The 20,676-nt window shown below is 34.5% G+C and overlaps 1 protein-coding gene across 1 annotated transcript in view; it reads left to right on the top strand.

Moving 5' to 3' along the window:
• Positions 1-9,729, top strand: part of KCNJ3 (potassium inwardly rectifying channel subfamily J member 3) — a 149,589-nt gene extending 139,860 nt beyond the window's left edge. The window contains exon 3 of the mRNA XM_077767825.1: positions 8,811-9,729. Within this exon, the coding sequence (XP_077623951.1) occupies positions 8,811-9,397 (587 nt within the window). The 3' untranslated portion in view covers positions 9,398-9,729. The remainder of the gene's footprint in view (positions 1-8,810) is intronic.
• The last annotated feature ends 10,947 nt before the right edge of the window (positions 9,730-20,676 follow it).

The raw sequence follows: 20,676 nt of genomic DNA, 5'->3' as shown, positions 1-20,676 counted from the left end.
TTTTTTTACATATCACATAGTTTAAAAGCTACTAGGCCTTGCCTCCTAATACTATCACATTAGAGGATAGAATTTCAGCCTCTATCTTAAGATTACACAAACATTCAGTCCATAACACCATATAAAGTGATTATGAATGACATTTTATTTATTTATTTTTTAATGTTTTATTTATTTCTAGGAGAGAGAGAGAGAGAGACAGCATGAGCAGGGGAGGGTCAGAGAGAGAGGGAGATACAGACTCTGAAATGGACTCCAGGCTCCAAGCTGGCAGTCAGCACAGAGCCCGGCGTGGGGCTCGAACCCACGAACCGCGAGATCATGACCTAAGCGAAAGTCGGATGCTTAACCAACTAAGCCACCCAGGCGCCCCTATGAATGACATTTTAAAGCCAAGTTCTAGGAATATCTTTTAAGAACAGGAAATAGTGTAAACATTTAATTGTTGTAATTTATATGTAACATTTTTTAAAAGCTGTCCTGTGTGTTGCTTCAGACAGTATTTTTAAAAGTTTTCTTCCCTATGAGTAGAGATAATGTGCTTCAAAATAATTAAATTCCAGCAATATCTGAAAAATACTATTTTTAAACAAGAAATATATTACATTTTCCATTTGAAAAACATCTTTTCTGAGGCCAGTCTTACGATATGGAGTATTTTCCAAAAGTAATTTGGTTCCATTCTATTTCCATCATTAAGGAGTTTTAGAATATAAAATCATATTTAAACAAGGGAAAACTATAGAATGAATAGGTTGAGTTCTAATTCTATAATTGTCAGTGCAAAAAAAAAAGTATTAATAGGTACCATAAAGAAGAAGAGAAAGAGACACTGGAAGAATGGAACATTTCCACTGTTAGGTTAAGGGAATGATAGTCAGTTGAAAGTGTATTGGTCAAATTCTGTAATGCTTCTGTATGAAGTGAAAGTGGAAAGCTGAAGGTAGTGCCTTGTTTATCAACACAGCAGAGAAGTTACTTATATTTTGAGGGGGGTATTTGCTATGGTAAAGTCAGTCATATTTGTACAGAGTAGAACACGATGAAAGACCCAGACTTGACTCCATCTACATCGCGTGTACTAATAAGCCTTTCCTCTTATTCCAGATAAGTATAGACAACATGGTCTACATCAAAGTAATAGAAACTAACAAGGCAAAAATTATTTCATTTGCTTTGAGTTGATTCTGAGAAATAGGGTGATCACTAAAGAATTGAAATATATCTAAAAAGACTTTTTAACCAATTAAAACCCAATAATGATGATTGTTAATAGCTACCAGTTATCAAACCTTAATTATTTACCAGGTAATATGGGAGACCCATTAATAGGTTATATCGTTTGTAATTGTAATAACCTAATAAATTATATATTTTTATCCCTTATAACTATCCATATTTTATGGCAATTAAGTTCAGATAATTTCAATACTATGCCTAAGGTCTTACTAATACTGTGTGGTTAAAACCACAGCAACCTCAAGTTCTTATTCAAAGCCCATGCTCTTTGGCTTACTATTGCCCTGACTCTCTTAAATATGTTTTTAGCAGTATGATCATGAATTATCTGTCATGTTTTCTACCTGTCATTGACCTTTTACACCTCCACTTGCATTCCTTCCATTTGGGGAATCTCACATCTTCTTTGTTTTTGTTAAAAACCTATTCTCCTTTCTTTTGTTCTTCTGGAAAGTAAGAAGCCTAAACTATTAAATTTCCTATGGGTACTTTCTTTTCTAAGAAAGATAATTGAATTTTCCTGTTTTTGGCTTTTAATCACTTTAGAATTTTTTGACCTAGCTTGAGCAATAACGGCAAAGTGATGTCTGAGAACACAGACCAAGTGTTAAGACCAAGTGCTTGTAAATAATAGAGGATAATATCAGGTTGAATGCACGCCAGAAACTTCTCCTCTAAAGTGTCTCAGCAGAATGTGTTGAACTTTAAAGGGATTCCATCTATTTGAAAACTGCAGCTTCTGGAAGCAATTTATATATTCCTAATAGCTTTGCAACCTATATCCCAGAGGAGCCTGATGCCATAACCTGAGTATTATTGAACAGTAGTGTACAAAGTATCTTTGTTTTATAAACAAGATTAAAAAAAAACAAAAAACTAACATCCTATACTGCCTCAGAAAGTTTACAGTTTGAGCTTGGGTTCAGCTCAGTACAACATAATGGAGAGCAGGCAGAGAATGCCAAGTATGCCTTATAGTTATTGTAGCTTGGGGGATGGGCGGAATCGGGAGTACTTAAGGGAAGCAGCAGCTCCAGACTGACTATTCACTAATGCTCAGAGCAATAATAGAGGGCAGCCTAGGAAATTACTTGTGATACAGCACATGCTATACATGCTAAGCTGCAAAAACCACTGCCAATTTGGGGGAAAAAAGACAAAAACAACAAATTTAATGAAGAAAAACAATATATCAGTTAGCTAAACTTTTCAGTTTTGTGTGTGTGTATGTGTATAAATGAAATTTGTAGAGCAGTCAGATGTCCTGCATTTAGGGACTCTTCTGGAAGAAAATGAGCAATATTTATTGTACATGCAATTTATATATGTTACTTAATTTCATTTAATCCTCTCAGTTTGTCCTATGTAAAGTCAAGAGAGTAGGCCTTAATTTACAGATGATGAAACCAAGGATTAAAGAGATTTAATAGTTGTTTTCAAGTTCACACATTAATTTGTGGTGGATCAGGGGTTCAAGTATGTCCTCAGAGCTATGAGGAGTGAAGATAACATATACAATGTGCTTAGAAAGATTCTTGGCACACAGTAAGCCCTTATACCAATATTACTCATTATTATTACCTATTATTATTATTATATAGCTTAATTAAAGGAGATTTTTCTGTATTTTCCCCTTTTGTTTAGTGCACACATAGAACACAGCCACTATTATAGGAGAATTCTCTTTCTCTCCCAGATCAGATTCCATATTAAGGTTTAGATAAAGCCACTGCTGTGCAACGTTATTGATTATTTGATATTTTCTGTGTCACAACATCCAGACATTCCCCCTGGCCTGGTTATATTGTATTTAACTATCTCGCACTCACTTCATTGGAGGGAACCGTCTCTAACCCGCAGAAACAACAAAGAATAGCTGAGTTAGAGGTATTCTGAAAGTTTAATTAAGGACTTCTCAAATAGCAACTGACTTGGCCATTTTCACTTTAAAAAGCTCTCAGACTTGTTATTTGAATGAGTGTTCAGTTCACTTAAAGAGGAACTTAAAGGTAGAATCAGGAAGGGGACAAGTCAAGAGTAAAAAGGTTAGACTCCATTGCCTCAGTCCTTTTAGATCAACACACTACTGCTGGAATAAATTAAACAGTGATCTATAGCTTTTTCATCTAAGAATTAGTGCAGGGAATAAATTCTCTTTTCACAAAATGTTTTTCATCTAAGGATCAAAAGTCCCAGCTATTTCCAGTAGCAGCATCTGTTGCTTTACCAGTTTCCACAGAGATGAGCTCGTGTTGATTTTCATCACATTTGTTCAAGCCTAGAATCTGGTTAAAATACGCAAACAGTCACATTGCCAGTTAAGAGTTGCAATCATATAGTACCCTGTGAATAGTGCCATTCACCTGCATTTATTTTGATTCAAACAACATTTCCAATTATGAATCTAAGCATGGGTTATTTTTAAATGACTTAAAAAAAGAAAATAATGACTTAGAGTAAGAAACATAATAAAACATTTGACAAGAAAGAATACTATGATACACACGTATTCTTAGGAAACATATTATCTTTAAATCTTTTCAGTTGAAATCTGTGTTTTGCTTTTTCAAGACCATTTTGGGTAAACATCTGTGAAAAGAAGTAGTCTGTCAATTGTGTCTTACCTTAGAACACTGTCCAAACTGCAGATTGACCACATGGACATCTTTCTGTTTTCCAGCTTATAATGCTTTAATATCATTATCCATATGTTGACTGCATATGAATATTCTGAGTTGAAACCAGATTTAAAAACTGTGAGGTTAGATACAAAAATCCTGATTGAAAGAGACACATGCCCTTTGATGTTTATAGGAGCACTATCAACAATAGCCAAATTTTGGAAAGAGACCAAATGTCCATCCGTTGATGAATGGACAAAGAAGATGTGGTGTATATATATGATGGAATATTACTCAGCCATTGAAAAGAATGAAATCTTTCCATTTGTGATGATGTGGATAGAACTAGAGTGTATTGTGCTAAGCGAACTAAGTCAGAGAAAGAAAAACACCATATGATTTCACTCATATCTGGAATTTAAGAAACAAAACAGATGAACGTGATGGGGGAAAGAGACAGGCAAGCCAAAAACCAGATTCTTCACTATAGAGGACATACAGAATTACTGGAGGGGACATTGGTGGGGAGAGGTTAAACGGGTGATGGGCATTAAGGAGGGCATCTCTGTTGAGCACTGGGTGTTGCATGTAAGTGATGAATCACAAAATTGTTCTGAAACCAATATTATACTCTATGTTACCTAACTGGAATTTAAATAAAAACGAAAAAATGAAAAAACGTAAATTAAAACAAAAACTGTGATGTTGAATTGGAGACGTTTATATTTGTGTACCTGTCTAATGAAAGTGTAAAAGAAGGAGCAGAGAAGCAAATATGAGTCAGATGCAATGTTCTTGGTATAATTACGAAAGTATTGTCATGGTTTTAATCACCTTGTTGCAGCCCTTTTTAATACACCCCAAGCTTCTGCACTCATTCTCCTAAGCTATGAGAGATACATAGATGGAAAATAAACTCTAAAAATTGGAAATAGGATCAATATATCTTTTTCTAGATTTTAGAACATTTTGAGTTTTTAATTGATCATTTCCAAAAAGAGAATTGCCATCTGATATCTAGCAATTTTTTAATTTAATTTTCTGTACTGCTAATGTGGAGCAAATTACTGATATGCCAAAAGTCCCCACTTATGTTAATGCATTAACACTAATTTTCAGGAAGAACAGGAAATGGAAGTGATTATTACTATAGAGCAATACACGCAGCAGTCATTAGTAAGCATTGCCTACATAACAAGGACTATTCTGAGCACTTGTCCAAAGCTCTCAATAGCTTTATGAGAGGGTGCTTCTTCTCTACTTTGTAGACGAGAGAACTGAAGCTCAGAGAGTTTCCGGTATTTTTCACATGCTATTTAGTGGCATGAGGTAAATGATATCCAAGTAATATTGAATTGACAGCCAAATTCATAATTTATATACAACAACAATTAGTTCGCTCTGGAAAGAAATTAGCTTAATTTCATATAGTAGAAATAAATCTTCCCACCTTCCTCTTCTGTCAAAATCATCCACTGGGATTTGAGTAACAATGCTTACAGGTATCTTTATGTGAACAGATGTTTGAAATACCTGTTTACATTGTAGATGCCATTGTACCTTCAGCACCTTAATATTCAATGTCCTGTTTCCCCAAAGTGAAAATTCTATAAGATTTTATTCCTTCCATGTTTCCCCACCATTTAAATAATTTTACTTTTTTTCAATGACTGCTGATAACTACCCAGGAAATAGCTCAGGATAAGTAAGCACTGGAGATCAGCAAGGTGGTATGTTATAAAGATAAATAATAGGGACAGAATTTTGATTTCTCATTTCATGTCCTTTCCCAATGTCAAGAAATGTCATTAAAATGGAATGAGCTAAGATGTTGATAGTAATCAAATTTTGTTTCAGTGTTTACTCTTTTGTCGTTACAAGTAACTGAGCAAAGTTTATGATCTGAATTTACTTCAACTCTTAATATATACATCCATTTATAGTGACCAAAGGACAAACCTACAAATCTATGTTATACTGAGTTATATAGAATATATGCACTTATTTCAGATAATTCTATCCACCATCAATTTTCAGTGGCATAACTGTTAAAAATTAAAATGGGATTGTGAAGGAAGTACTGTCACTTAACAGTAAATATATATTTATGATTTTTTTCTTTTACTTTCTTTTGAGAGAGAGAGAGAGAGCGCGCGCACATGAGCAGGGAAGAGGGGCAGATGGTAAGAGAGAGAGAGAATCCTAAGTAAGCTAACACTCAGCATGGATCCTAACATGGGGCTCAATCCCACGACTCTGGGATCATGACCTGAGGCAAAATTGAGAGTTGGATGCTCAACTGACTGAGCCACCCAGGAGCCCTCTTATTTTTGTTCTTAAATTTAAATTAATATCCTGGGCTTGGAAACATGCATAAAGAAATTATGAGAATGATTGCTTTTGGAGAGAAACTTAAAGGTACTTGTTTAAACAAATACAGGGTACTTATTTTATTTTTCATATCTTAATGGATAGGAACATTGATAGTTGTTGTTTATTCTAAATTGCATGATCTTTAAACCATTCAAAATAAAGTCAAGGATATATATTGGGAACTACATTTTTAAATCTTTTCTGAATGATGATCTGTAATTTTTTTCATGAAATGGAGGCTAAAAAATTGTTTGAAGATACAGAATGCCACTACGCATATGTCAGTAAAACCTACAAATTAGTTTTTAAACTAATTTTGTTATTTCCATGTATAAACGTTTCTGAGGGCTATTCCTGATAAAATGTTGATTATGAAGACTGGTATTTGGCCAGCATGATTTTCACCATGACACTTAATTTGACAGGGTGTTTAGAATCGGGTTCCTAACTAAAATAATAGTGACACAAAGGCAAAGTAAAAAGAACAATATCAAAACCTCCCAATGGGGCTCCTGGGTGGCTCAGTCGGTTAAGCATCCAACTTCAGCTCAGGTCATGATCTGATTGTTCATGGTTTCGAGCCCCGCGTCGGACTCTGTGCTGACAGCTAGCTCAGAGCCTGGAACCTGCTTCAGATTCTGTATCTCCCTCTCTTTCTGACCCTCCCCTGCTCATGCTGTCTCTCTCTCTCAGAAATAAATAAAGAATTAAAAAAAAAAAACTCCCAAAATTAGAATAATACTGTGTTTTCTCTTTAGCTTCCTTGATCTGTGCCCAAGGAAGGTCAAGGTGTATCATTTCTCTGTGTGCTATATTTCTTATCTTTAAAATGCACATAAGAAGACTTTCTTTCACAAAAAATGTATATTATTAGGAGAGAGAGAGAGAAAGCACAGTCTGAGCAGGAGAGGAGCAGAGAGAGGGTGGGACAAAGGATCTGGAGCAGGCTTTGTGATGACAGCAGTGAGCCTGATGCAGGGCTTGAACTCAGAAACCATGAGACCATTACCTGAGCCAGGTCAGATGCTTAACTGACTGACCCACCCCAGGGCCCCAAGAATATTTTCTTATTAGGATGATATTGAAGATTAGAAATAATATACAGAGAATACCTAACACAGTGCCTGAGATATGATAGATATTTATTTTCTACATTTGTTTCTTTAAGAAACATCTGGAAAACGATGTTTTATAAGTATAACAGCTGCTTCTTTGGTGATACATAGCTGACAATAGTTATAAGGTGAGATTTTGTAAAGATCCCAGGAAGAAAATTATGTTCAATATGGCTTTTCAATTATGCATTTATCCTTTTTCTCACTATTTTATGTATGATCACTAATCAGGCAAAAAGACACACTATCCCTTTATCCAAATTACTCCAGGCTTAAACCCAATAGAAATAATTTATAAAGTGACAGAGAGAGAATAGAAATGTAAGCAGAAAGACTGTCATTATTTGTTTAAATTATTCTTAATTATTACAGAAATGCATTTTTCAAATTTTACACTTTACTAGCCTCAAATAGAAGTCTGATAGTAAAGGTTAAAGAAGGTCATGAATTTTGCAAGTTAGAAAAATTTCCATCTTCTGACTAAAGTAAAACTGAAACTCGACAACATGTTTTAAATGTATTCGTGTACTTCCAGTCTTCACACGTCTAATGAATATCCGAGATTGACTAATAGTAAGCCCACTCTAAATATCTGATTTGTGAAGACAGCACAATTGAGTAAATAAGAGTGGCATGAAGGAACATAATATGTAAGTAGCAAAATTTTATACCTGATACCCAGCATCCAGTTTTCGAGATTCCTATAGCAGGAATAAAATTTGAAGCCTCACATTGGCACCGATTCTTGATTTTAGCATGTGGATTTCTAAGACTTGAGCAAAAGTCCATGCTAGCCAGAAAGGTCCAGAAGAATAAGACCACCATGATGATTTCCCATTACCCAATATGAAACTATTTTCAACTTTTATTCATTTAGCAAATACTTGGGGTAGTTTCTATTTGCTCTCATTTATTGAGACACTCAATGACACATTTTACATTTTTGTACCTGTTCATTTATTTTGTGCCCACAGCAATGCCTTGATGGAGCTATTTTGTTCTTTACAGAAGAGGGAAATCATACTCCGTTAAGTATCTTTCTAAAGTTTACATGGTGGTAAAGTTTGGATGCAAAGTTGGGTTTGTTTCATATATCACATGACTTCTTGAATGATAGAAAATGATTTTGTGTCTTCTCCATTTCTAGAAATATGTATGCTCACATATTTATGCCATTTTTACTTTTGGTTTATGGATAAAAAATAATTAATTATGCCTGATGTATTGCCCTTCAAATATGTACGGTAAAAGTGCCCTGGGTTTTTCATTGGAAGAAAGTATATGTATCAAAGCTATTAACAAATTAAAACTCTTAACATATTTGTTACTCGTTTGTTTTTTTTTTTTTAGACAAGAGTTCAAAATTTAAATAAGAAAGCAAAATGAATTCCTTAGGTCAAACTGGCTTTATATGTCCGTCTACTATACATAATTTATCAAAGATTTTCTTTTTGCTTTGTAGGGATGACTTGCCAAGCTCGAACATCTTACACTGAAGATGAAGTTCTTTGGGGTCATCGTTTTTTTCCTGTGATTTCCTTAGAAGAAGGGTTCTTTAAAGTTGATTATTCCCAGTTTCATGCGACATTTGAAGTCCCCACCCCACCTTATAGTGTGAAAGAACAGGAGGAAATGCTTCTTATGTCGTCTCCTTTAATAGCACCAGCCATAACTAACAGCAAAGAAAGACATAATTCTGTGGAATGCTTAGATGGACTTGATGACATTACTACAAAACTTCCATCTAAGCTGCAGAAAATTACTGGAAGAGAAGACTTTCCCAAAAAACTCTTGAGGATGAGTTCTACAACTTCAGAAAAAGCCTACAGCTTGGGAGATTTGCCCATGAAACTTCAACGAATAAGTTCAGTTCCTGGCAACTCAGAAGAAAAACTGGTATCTAAAACCACCAAGATGTTGTCTGATCCCATGAGCCAGTCAGTGGCTGATTTGCCACCAAAGCTTCAAAAGATGGCAGGAGGAGCAGCCAGGATGGAAGGGAATCTCCCAGCCAAATTAAGAAAAATGAACTCGGATCGATTCACATAACAAAACACCCCCGTAGGCATTATTTATTGTTTGATTTAGTAATAGTCCAATATTTGGCGGATGAGGTAATCCTCGAAGGAATCTGAAAGGTACATTTTCCCCCAGTCATATATACATATTTGAGAACCCTTTCTTCCCAAGTATTGCCACTGTGCAGAAAGCAAAAGTTGTGTAAAGAGAGGACACCATAAGAAAGTTCTTATTAACGGGCATGTATTATCACATCAAGCATGCAATAATGTGCAAATTTTGCATTTAGTTTTATGGCATGATTTATATATGGTATATTTATATTGTATATTCTGGAAAAATATATATATATTTAAAGAGGTGGTACTCTTCATGACATTTCTAACATATGTATTAAACCAAACATGAGTGCATAGCTTTCAGGGCGATAAAACTATATTGTGTGTGTGTGTGTATATATATATATACATACATATGTGTGTCTATATATACACATACACACACATACATAAATATATATCTGATAAAATTGTGATGTTTTGTTCAAAGTTGTAGTTCTTGTGCATGTTTACTTTATTAGGCTAGGAAGGCTTCTGGCATTAATTATTAATACCAAATATTTTAGCCTTAAATTATTTGTCATTTTAAAATCTGATTTAATGTTTTCTGCTGTTTAAGGTCCTAGGAGGTTATCAATTGTACTTTATATGAGGGAGTCACACAAGTCTATGCTATTTATGGCCCTGCATAAATATAACCATTATATTTAACTTGTAAATTTTAGAGCATACCACCAATATGCTAAAAATTTCTTACAATTTTTAAAAGTTGCTAGTACTAGGGGAAATTTGGTTAATTTGAGAATTGGTCCTTTTCTGGACTATTTGACGTCTGGAAATGTGTTTTGTATATGATCTAATACAACCATGAGCTCTGAACAAATGCTGAATCATTGTAATTATCAGTAGCCAACTTATATTGAATATGTCAGAATCTGCTTGAAATTACATAATTGATGGTCCCTGTTCCAAACTGAGATAATTGGTAACATTTTCACTCTTTTTCTGGAAGTTCTGTCATTTTTAAAAAGAATAATTTATCCTTGAAGAGATATGGCAGTACAGTGAAACAGATGATAAATATCTATGCTTAAAGTATGTATGTCTAGATGAGTCTCCTTTTTAATTCTGTTCTCTTGTTTGTGGCATTTACTGTATCAGGACAGGCCTTTTGTCCTCACCTGGGGAACCTATCCCACCCCATGCCTGTCACTGGGTTCAGGAAGAATGTTATGTATATACCTGAGAGAATTTTAATTAGATGAATTGAAGATATTTTACCCATTTGGGCTTTTTTGTTTGTTTGTTTGTTTGTTTGTTTGGTAAACACTGATTTTATCGGTGTCTTGGATGCCTGGCCCGCCAAAGTAATTTTAGCAGTACTATTTTTCTAACCCCAAGGTCTGATATTTATTACTCATTAGTGGAAATAAAAACTACTGCTCAGAAGAACACCTACAAAATGAATATTTGGAATACAGAGATTTTTATGAAAATTTATAAGTGCTCCTTATCAAAATGGCAGAGATTTTCCTATGAAATTTCTTTGGGCATTGCATTGTAAGTCTGTCCAGAATTAAGCTATTTCTCCTTATTAATATCTAAATCCTTCATGGCTGGTTCCCATCATTTCCCATTTTTTAGCAAGCCTGTGATGATTTTCTAACTGGAAAATGATTATGTCAACAATCCTGTCATTAACTACAATAATATCTTCTGGCTACCTCTGTATCAACCAGATTCTGTAGGTGCAAACATATCCCAGGGAACTGTTACTGGCAAAATGATCAACTTTGAGCATTCATCCACTGTGAATAGAGCTCCTTGCTCTACCCCTTGATCCCATTTTCTAGGTATAGGAAACGAACTAGCACAGACAGAAGGGGGTCTAGGGGGCGTGAGATATTTATTATCAGTGGAAGAAACTCCATAGATCATTTAGTCCAAACACTTAAAACTAAATAGAGCCATAATTTAATTTGGAGAGTCATTCTGATTTGTCTTTGGTACCAAGGAAAATATGGGACCAAAAACGAACTCTCTGAATGTACTCATTCATTCAACAAAATTTTTGCATGCCTTTTATGTCCTCGGCAGTTGTATCTCCTGAAGATTTGGCTCTGACTAAGAGGAGTTGGTGCCCATTTGAACTGACTGAATACTGGTAGCAGAGTGGGGAGGGGCCCTGTGGAGACAGAGGGAACATGGATAAGATGATTTCAGATACTCAAAGTAACAGTTTAAGGTAAGGAAAACAGGATAACAAAATGGAAAATGACTGGGTGGAATAGCGCTGATTATCTTAGAAGAGGTGACTGGCTTAGGGAGGGGTGATATTTCAACAGAAATCTGATTGACGAGAAAAAAAAACACTGTTGCCAAATTAATTTTTTCTTCATGATGCTATTCCTTTATCTTTTCCACATACGTATGGGAAAGGTATGATTTCTGCATGTAATTGCAGTTTAGCCCATATTGCTAAGTTGATCCGAGGTCCCAGTTTACCAGGGAGAGTTCCAGTTTATACCTATTGTACCTGTGTAATAATTAATTGCACTCCCCTTCACTCTTAGAGTGTCCTGGTTTCGATGATACATTATATGGTGACTCTACGTTTTTGTTGAAACTAACTAAATGATGAAGTCTGATATATTTGGATAAAAATAAAAAAATTGCTTTTTCTTCTCCTTTTGCTGATTTTTTTTTTTGATGCTGATCATTCCAAAAAAGATCATCTCTGTTTCATCTATTTCAGCCTGGAGGACTTCTTGTCAAAGTGATTTCATGTAACATTTGTTCAATCTGTATATGACATGTTTTCTCAGCAGTGAAAAGTTCTGCATTTTATTGACTGAATAAAAAATAAATCTCTGGTATTTCCATTTCAGGAAGTTATAAGAGCTCAAATCAAAGAGAATAAAGTCAACTGAAGCCAAGATAATTGTCAGCCCACCAGTGTGGTTACTCTTGGAAAGCAAAATGTAATGTATTCATTGAACTGGATAACTCTACTTAACAACTGGAAATTAGTCCCTTTTATGGGATTTTCATGGTATAGCTCCTGTCATAGTAAAATATTTCATTCTATTTAACAAAATTATGTGAATAAAAGAAATACGATTATTTTGATAATGTTTATCTTCAATTGAAATATTCATCCTTCTCAGCAATATGTGAATACAGTTTTGTAAATGTATACAAATTAAAAATAAGGATATTTTATCATTAGTTATTTCTGAAAAATTCTTATGTGCTTTTAAATTCATCCATATATGGCTTTAAATTCTCAGATATGTATTTAGTTGTCTCAGTACTAAAAAGCCAATTTGTCTAGACAGGATGGGGCAATAATGGATTATTTCTGTTGGGGGATGAGTGAGATTAAGGGGAATGTGGCCTCTACTCTATCTGATTTATGAAAATTTCCTACAGTTCCATAGAGCGAAGAGAGTCCAGGTTGACTGCACAACACATCTGTGGGCTCTACTTCAGAACTTGTGATTAAATTACATTGTACATCGTATTCAAACTAGAATCCAACTAATTGCATTTTCTGGCATGCAATTAAGAATTATTTAAATGTGCAAGATCATTTAGGTTACAAAAATATAAATTCATGTATTCACGTTTTATAAAAACTATATTAAACTTTCAAACCATGATTGGGTTTAATTTTTACAGTGTGTTCATCATTTTTCCACTTTCCAACAGTGAATTAGTCATATTCCTTGACTTGGTTTGTTTATCATGAGCCTCTTCCCTCTCAAAACACAATGATTCAATCCATCACAACGCATTCCTTGAGGGGTACTTTTATTTTTGCTCTTTATTTGTGAGATGCTTCAGTAATACGGAACCTGCTCATAATAATGCAGACTGTTTCAGACCTGCATTTCTTTTAAAGGAATCTCCATGACCATCCTGTCCTTGGCTGAACCACTGTTTCAAAAGCCATAGTAAGTAAAGCAGTCAAATACATAATTTCCCAATTTTGTTTAAAAATCAAATCCCCTTTTTAAAAAAGCATTGAGCTACTTTTCCTGAAAATGTTTCACTAAAATAGTGTATTCCTAATTTTAATCAGACAACTTCTATGATATGTCATGTGTCCAATTCTCTGGCACCTCATAAAATTAAGTTAAAAAGTCACGTTCCTGAAGCTTCTGCCCTAGTGAAGTTCAAAAAATATCCTCCTCATCATTCAGTAAGTAGAATTTTTTTTTCTCCAAATTCTGCCTTTTTTCCCTGAAAAGTTGCCTTGAAATCATGGCTGTTTCAGAGTACGTGGGTTGCGTCTGATTAATGGATGCTATAAACAGCAAATACAGGACAGTCCATTAGCTCCTTATTGCTTATTAAGAATCGCATCTTTAGCCCTTGCTTGTCTTTTCCCAGCTCCCCGTGTCCATCACTTGCATGGTGACTTGCACACATTATTTAAGTCTTTAAAATAATTCTCCATGGTAAAGATTATTTCCATTTTATACTTGAAAAAAAAAAAAAACTGAGCCTCAGAAAGGCTGTTTAGCCAGTTTTTAGTTCAATGAAATCCGCAAACAAGACTAGTCCCTGCTCTCTGGGTGGTGCTGATGTTATTTACACGCAAATCTCTAACCATTCTTACAATGTTTCTTCCTGATTTTCCATTGGGGAATATTATCTATTTGCTTTTTATACTCTGGTAGATAAAGATCTAGTTCTGTTTCAATTCCTGCTACCCACTGTTCCTTCATCACATCCACCCTCTGCCAAATTTTCAACATTGTTATATCATATTTATTAGATTAATTATCAGTGTTTTCATTAGTGTTATCACAGTTGAGCCCATGTGTTTGGATCATTTTTGTCACCCTTCACACCATATTCCCCCATAGGGTCAATAATTGTCTTGTTTTGTCTTTGCATATATATTTTTTTCTTTGCATATATATTAAATATATGGTTTGAATATATATATGTATGTATATATATGTGTATATCTGTGTGTGTGTGTGTGTGTGNTCAGACACAGGTTTTTCCCATTTATAAATACTTTCCTATTCATCAAACACATTAATATTTGAACAATTTTATCTTCTTAAGGAAATCTTTCCTGAAGCATTCTGACCTGATCAATTAGGTAAATTTCTTTAAGTCTCCTATACAGCTTTTGTTTTTTAGACCTCCTTTATCATCATCCAGGAGGATTCTGTTTCCCACATTCCCAGTTTCATGCAACTTAATGCTTTCATCTTTCTGGTTTACTCTTTTTTTTTTTTTAATGTAACCATTTTCTAGATCTGGGAAAGAAAATGTGGAAGTAAACTTTTTGATAACTTGATATGTTAAAATAAATCTTTTCTTCATAATGAATAGTGATAGTTTGGCCCAGTGTAAACATTACTTTCCTTCTGAATTTCAGTGGCCTTGTTGTGTTTTTCCTCCTACTTCACAATGTTGCTATTAAGATGTCTGATGCCATTCTGAGTCTGTTGTATAAAACAAAGGATTAAAGGTTTTAGAATATTCTAGTCTTCCACAGTATTCTAAAATTCCAAGATGATCTGCCTAAGCATGAGCCCGTTTTAGTCCATTTTGCAGTGCCCTTTCAATCTGGAAATTCATACTTTAGGGAAATCTTCTCAAGCTCTGTCTTTATTTATTCCTCTCCATTTACCTCTGTCTTTCTGGGATTTTCCTTATTTGGATGCTAGAATTCTTGGAATGATTTTTTGATAGTCTCATATTCCTTCCTTTGTTATTTCATTGCATTTTTCTCTACTCTCTCGAAGATTTTCTTATCATCTATGACTTTCATTTATGTCCATTTATTTGATTTCATTTGTCTTCTAAAGTTTTAAATTATTACCTAATAATTTTAATTTTCAAGATTTTAAAAAATTTTTGGTTCTCTACATTTTTTTAAGTTTTCTTTGTGCCATGGATAAAGAATCTTAGCTCTTTCAAATTATTAATGATGGTGTATTTTAAATGTTTCTTCTTTCACCATTTCTTTTGTAGTATTTTCCAATGTATGTGTTTTTTAGTCTATTTTCTAATGGGCCAATTGCAAAGATGACTGAGGCTCTTTGCAAATGTATGGAGTAAGTCCAACCATGGTCTTCACTGCTGAGTGATATGGTTTAATACTTACCTGAAGTCAAGGCACGTCTGGGTGGCTGTGTTGGTTAAGTGTCCAACTGTTGATTTCTGCTCAGATCATGACCTCACAGTTCCTGGGATGGAGCTCTGTCTAGAATTCTGGCACTGACAGCCTGAAGCCTGCTTGGGAGTTTCTCTCTCCCTATGTCTCTCCCCATCCCCTGCTCACATGTGCTCTCTCTCTCTCAAAAATAAATAAAAAAGCATTTAAAAAGTTGATTAGAATGGAGTAATGTGTGCCTTTTTCTGACATCGTTGCCTTGCTGTGCTTTTAAAATCCCTCTGAAATCCTTCCTTTTTATTTAATTATATTTATTTTTTAGAAAGAGACAGCACCAGCAGAGGAGAGGAGCAGAGGGAGTGAGGGATGGAGAGAGAGAGAAAGAGAGACAGAGACAGAGAGAGAGAGAGAGAGAGAATCTTAAGCAGGCTCCATGCTAAACACAGAGTTTGATGCAGGGCTCTATGCCACAACCCCCGGGATCATGACCTGAGCTAGAATGTAGAGTCGAGGCTCAATGGACTGAGCCACCCCGATGCTCCTAACATCTTTCTGTTTCAGTGTTTCAGGAAGCATCAGAGATTAATGCTTGTATTTGATCTGCCACTTTGAGAAGAAACCCTAGTCAACCGTATTAGTTTTTTGTCACTGTTATAATAAATTACCACAAATCCAGCAACATAGGTAATACAGATTTATTATCTTACAGACCGTAGCTAGAAATCCGACATGGGTCTCACTGGGCTAAGATTAGTATGTCCCTAGGTCTGTGTTTGCTTTTAATAGCTCTAGAAGAGAATTCATTTCCTTGGTCTGTTCAGTTTCCAGAGGCCACCCACAATCATGGGAGGGTTCCACCCCCTTCCATCATTACAATAAGAAAAACTGAATCTCTTTGTGCCTTTCTTTTACAGACACATCTTGTTTTGACTGGTCTGCTTTCCTCTTCTACTTTTAAGGACCAACCACTGTGATTATAATGGGCCCACCTACATAATGCAAAACAAGCTTCTCATGTTGAGGTCCTTAACTTAATTGTATATGCCAATCCCTTTTGCCAAGTAAGTTACCATATTCATGCATTGGAGGTTAGCATGTGGACTTGAAGGACCATTATTTTGACTACTTCACAAACCTTTCTTATTTATCCTCTTTTATATAAAGAGAATATATAATTTGGACAATAGTATTTTCCTTCTGAAATCTTAAATATATTTTCATGTAGATTTAAAAATAAGGGCAGGCATTTATTTTCATTAGTGACATCCTTCCATGTAACAAAACATATTTAACCAGACACTATTTAATTATTCCCTTAGGAATCTATTTTTGTCATAGTCTGTGAGCAAATATCTGACCAGGTTTTATTTTACAGCTCTTCATAGAGGAGAAAATAAAACAAACACAACAAAATAAAAGAAAGCAAAACAATGCTTCATGAAATAGATTGAAAGCAACATCCATAACTTCAGTGTCGTGAATCTAAGCTTTGATGTCAGGTCCACTTTTTTCTTGGCTGGCCAACCCCACCCTCCGATCTTCAAACACTATCAAGGGTGGATTAAAGTTTCAGTAGATCAACCGATAAGCTGGTGTTGGTATTTGTTGACAGATAAATATTACTGTGCCATGTAGACCCTTAAAATGTATATAAGCTTGTAACCTAGAAATTAATTTTAGAAATAAATCCCATTGTATTTTAACCAAATGATCAATGAGCTGCATGCTGAGATATGGGGGGGAAGGGGGCATGGGAGTAGGCACGTTGATCAAGGGTTAAGTTTCAGTGGCTAACTGAATGAGAAGGGCAAAGTATAAAATGTCATTTAGATGCAGGTTTATTTTTGTAAATGAAAGCCTGTAGTGTGTCCACTACCCAATATCCCATTGTGATGTCTAATGAGATTTATGGCTTCCTTTCTCATTGAACGTTACTAAATAAATGATTGGGGTTTTTATTATCCCTTTTACCTCCCCCCCTTCACTGCCAGAGTGACTTCTTAGTTTTACAAAACAAGCTATCTTATAGGGAAAATTGTGCACAGAATGAGACAATTAATTAGATTATGGACTCTGATTTTTCTAACCCTATATAAGTGTGATTTCACTGGCTCCCAATTCCCCTATACATAAAATTTGTAGTATGATATTATGTTACATTACATTCTAGGTACATATTTCACATCATTGACATCTTTCCTTTTATTAAAATATCTAGATTTGGATATGTGAATGAACTCTGTCCTCCAACCATAGTTTTTTAACTGCAATTCATGTTTAACACCAGACATTTTCCATTCTGCATGACTTACAGAGTTGATATTCAGCTATAAAAAAAAAAGACATTAAGTCTCAAATATTTGGTAAATTGAGATCTGTACCATGATAGGAATATATATTTTCTTTTTTAAAGTAAGGATTAGTTATAAACCCTAAGCTTATTAATATCTGGATAAAGTAATTATTGATGACCAAGTTGGAGGGAAAAAAATGCTTCAGGAAGTATGCATTGTACTTTTAGTCTTGAAGGCAGTTTCCCCATAGATGAGAATCAAAAGGTTGGTTACAGTTGAAATGGAGCACAAACTGAATGAGCAGTATTCATATCAATAATCTATTCTAAACTAGTAAGTTATTTTTTAGTCACTGGTTATATGATATATTTGATTTCTTTCCCCAATATCCTACTAAAACTTTCCAAGTTATTCAACAGATTTTTTTTTTAATGGGGGAGCTCTTGCTTGAGAATTATATACTCCTAATTAAAATATAGGGTCTTAAATGTTTTGAAACATAACTGTAAAGAATACTGGGTATTCGAGAAAGAAAGTGGCGAACTCATATCTGTGTGGGTGGGGTTGGGTACGGTAAAGAAGGTGGGAAAATCTTCTGAAGTATTTTGTTGTAAGGGATACTGAATGTGTTATCAGACATATGAAAAGATAATTAAAAGGAGAAGAAGTAAAAGAAGCAGTGTGTACAGATTCATGGGGTTTGGAAATCATATTATGTTTGGCAAATATAAGTAGTTCAGAAAGACTAGGATATGGGCTGTAGGATTAATATGGAAGATAATTATAAGTAGTGGCCCATTCACAAAGAATATTATAACCCACAGAATACAGTTGTTGTTGTTTTTATGTTGAAGACAAACTGTAAAGTCTAAAAGGATAATGGGATCAGATATGTATTTTAGAAAGTTTGCTATTCCAACATACAGTAGGGAAAAAATGAACTCTACAATTTCCATTTCATTGGATCCAATATATTTTTCATTAAACTCTATTTATAGCTTATATCCCTCAGGAAAAAAAAAAAAGACTTTATGAGGCTTACAAAATGTTAGAGGAAAATATGCATAAAATGAATACACCAGAGAGATGAAGGGGAAAAACCCAAAAATACATCCTAACTGCAAAAGTTAATATAGATGCTGTAACTGAATATAATATTTCACATCTGGCAGGTAAGAAAAAAAAAGAAATTATGTTATGTGTTTTTCCTTATCTGAAAGGATAAAACCAACAATTCCCTAAGGAACCAATAATTTCAGATCTCTTCAGATCTCATTAGACTTTCACACAATGTCTCTTTTCTTAGCCGTTGTAATCAAGCATTCCAAATCACCTGAACTGTTCCCAAAGGAAAGTGTTATTTGAAAGTTTATTTCCTCTCTTTCCTTCTTTTGTTACATTTAAGAGCATTAAGTTGAGTTAAATAAAGAAGGCAAAATGCAAATTGTAAAGAAGAAAAGATTGAAAAACAGAACAGTTTTGATTTGGGACTGCTTGCTAATCAGAAGGTGATTTTTGTATCAGGTACATGTTTCAGGGAAATAACTCCTATTCATCTTTAGTACAAGATGGAATAAAAATAAATGCAATACCCAGTGTGGGCAAATAAATTGGAATTATCTGACATAATATCATAGGCTCTTCATTATTTAAAGTTTAATAATTAATGATGCACTGGTTAAATTACTAGAGTTTAAAATGTATTCAACAAGACATCTTTTTCCAATAACTACTTGATTGGAAATTAAAACTTGATTGCTATCAGACATCTCACTAAGAAATAAATGTTTACACATTGACCCTTTCCCTGAATCTAGGGATTCAGCGTAGTGACCCATCAGTATAAACCATATGTGGACTGATACTTAAGCCACGTGTATTTTCATCCCTAGAACTGTGTGAACTTTGACAAGATGCAAATTCGACTTGCTTGACAAGATGCAAATTCGACTTGCCCCTTTAGAAGTTTAACTTATAGCTAATTTCTCACATCCATGGAAAGAAAAATGAAGGCACAGCCCATCAGTGGTATATATCTAAGTGTCCCCAAAATCATACAGGTCATTTGGAATGTTGATAGAAATTTAATTCAATTGACCACCCTAATCATATCTGCAGTAATGGGCACAGATCCAGTGCACTCTCTGAGCTGGTTGGTTAGGTCAGACATGTGTCAACCTTTATTCAGTCTCCATATAACTCAAGTTTAATATATACTTTGTAAAAGTATAAACATGCAGACGCTTTTTCGTCTTATTAACAGATTTGTTTTCAGTTTTCTCTCAGAAAAAGAAAAACCTCAGTGTAGAGGCTTTCTTGGAAGAAATTCATTTCTGGACTTACCTGAGCACTCAAAGTGCTTACTGGCAGGTGACTTGGCCAAAAGCAAAAAGGACACAGTGCCAAAGCAGCAAGTCAGCCATACTCCATCTACAAAAGATAAGTAGTGGCCTGTTTATAAAGAGTATTATAACCCACAGAAAGCCAAGTATTTGTTTTAATTAGTGTTAGAAGTCATGTCTGTTTAATACATAAAGAATAACTAAAGTTTCAAAATAATATATGACCCAATGTGTTTCAGTATCCATATATTTATTCACATTTCCAGAAAGTTGAAAATGTGAAAATTATGCCCTTTGATAGAGAAGAAAGAGGCAATCATGATTTTAGATGTGTGCACTCACATATATGTGATTTCAAACTAAATATGCAAGTGGAAAGAGGATATGAAAAATAGATTAAATTCTCTGATACTTTTTTTTAAAAACACATTTACAAGGACTACTTTTGTACTTATCTACAAATGAGACACTC

The sequence above is a fragment of the Crocuta crocuta genome, unplaced genomic scaffold (assembly GCF_008692635.1).
Source record: "Crocuta crocuta isolate KB4526 unplaced genomic scaffold, BGI_CrCroc_1.0 scaffold154, whole genome shotgun sequence".
Classification (NCBI taxonomy): domain Eukaryota; kingdom Metazoa; phylum Chordata; class Mammalia; order Carnivora; family Hyaenidae; genus Crocuta; species Crocuta crocuta.
Note: the sequence above shows the minus strand (reverse complement) of the source record. Positions and strands in the feature narration are given on the sequence as shown.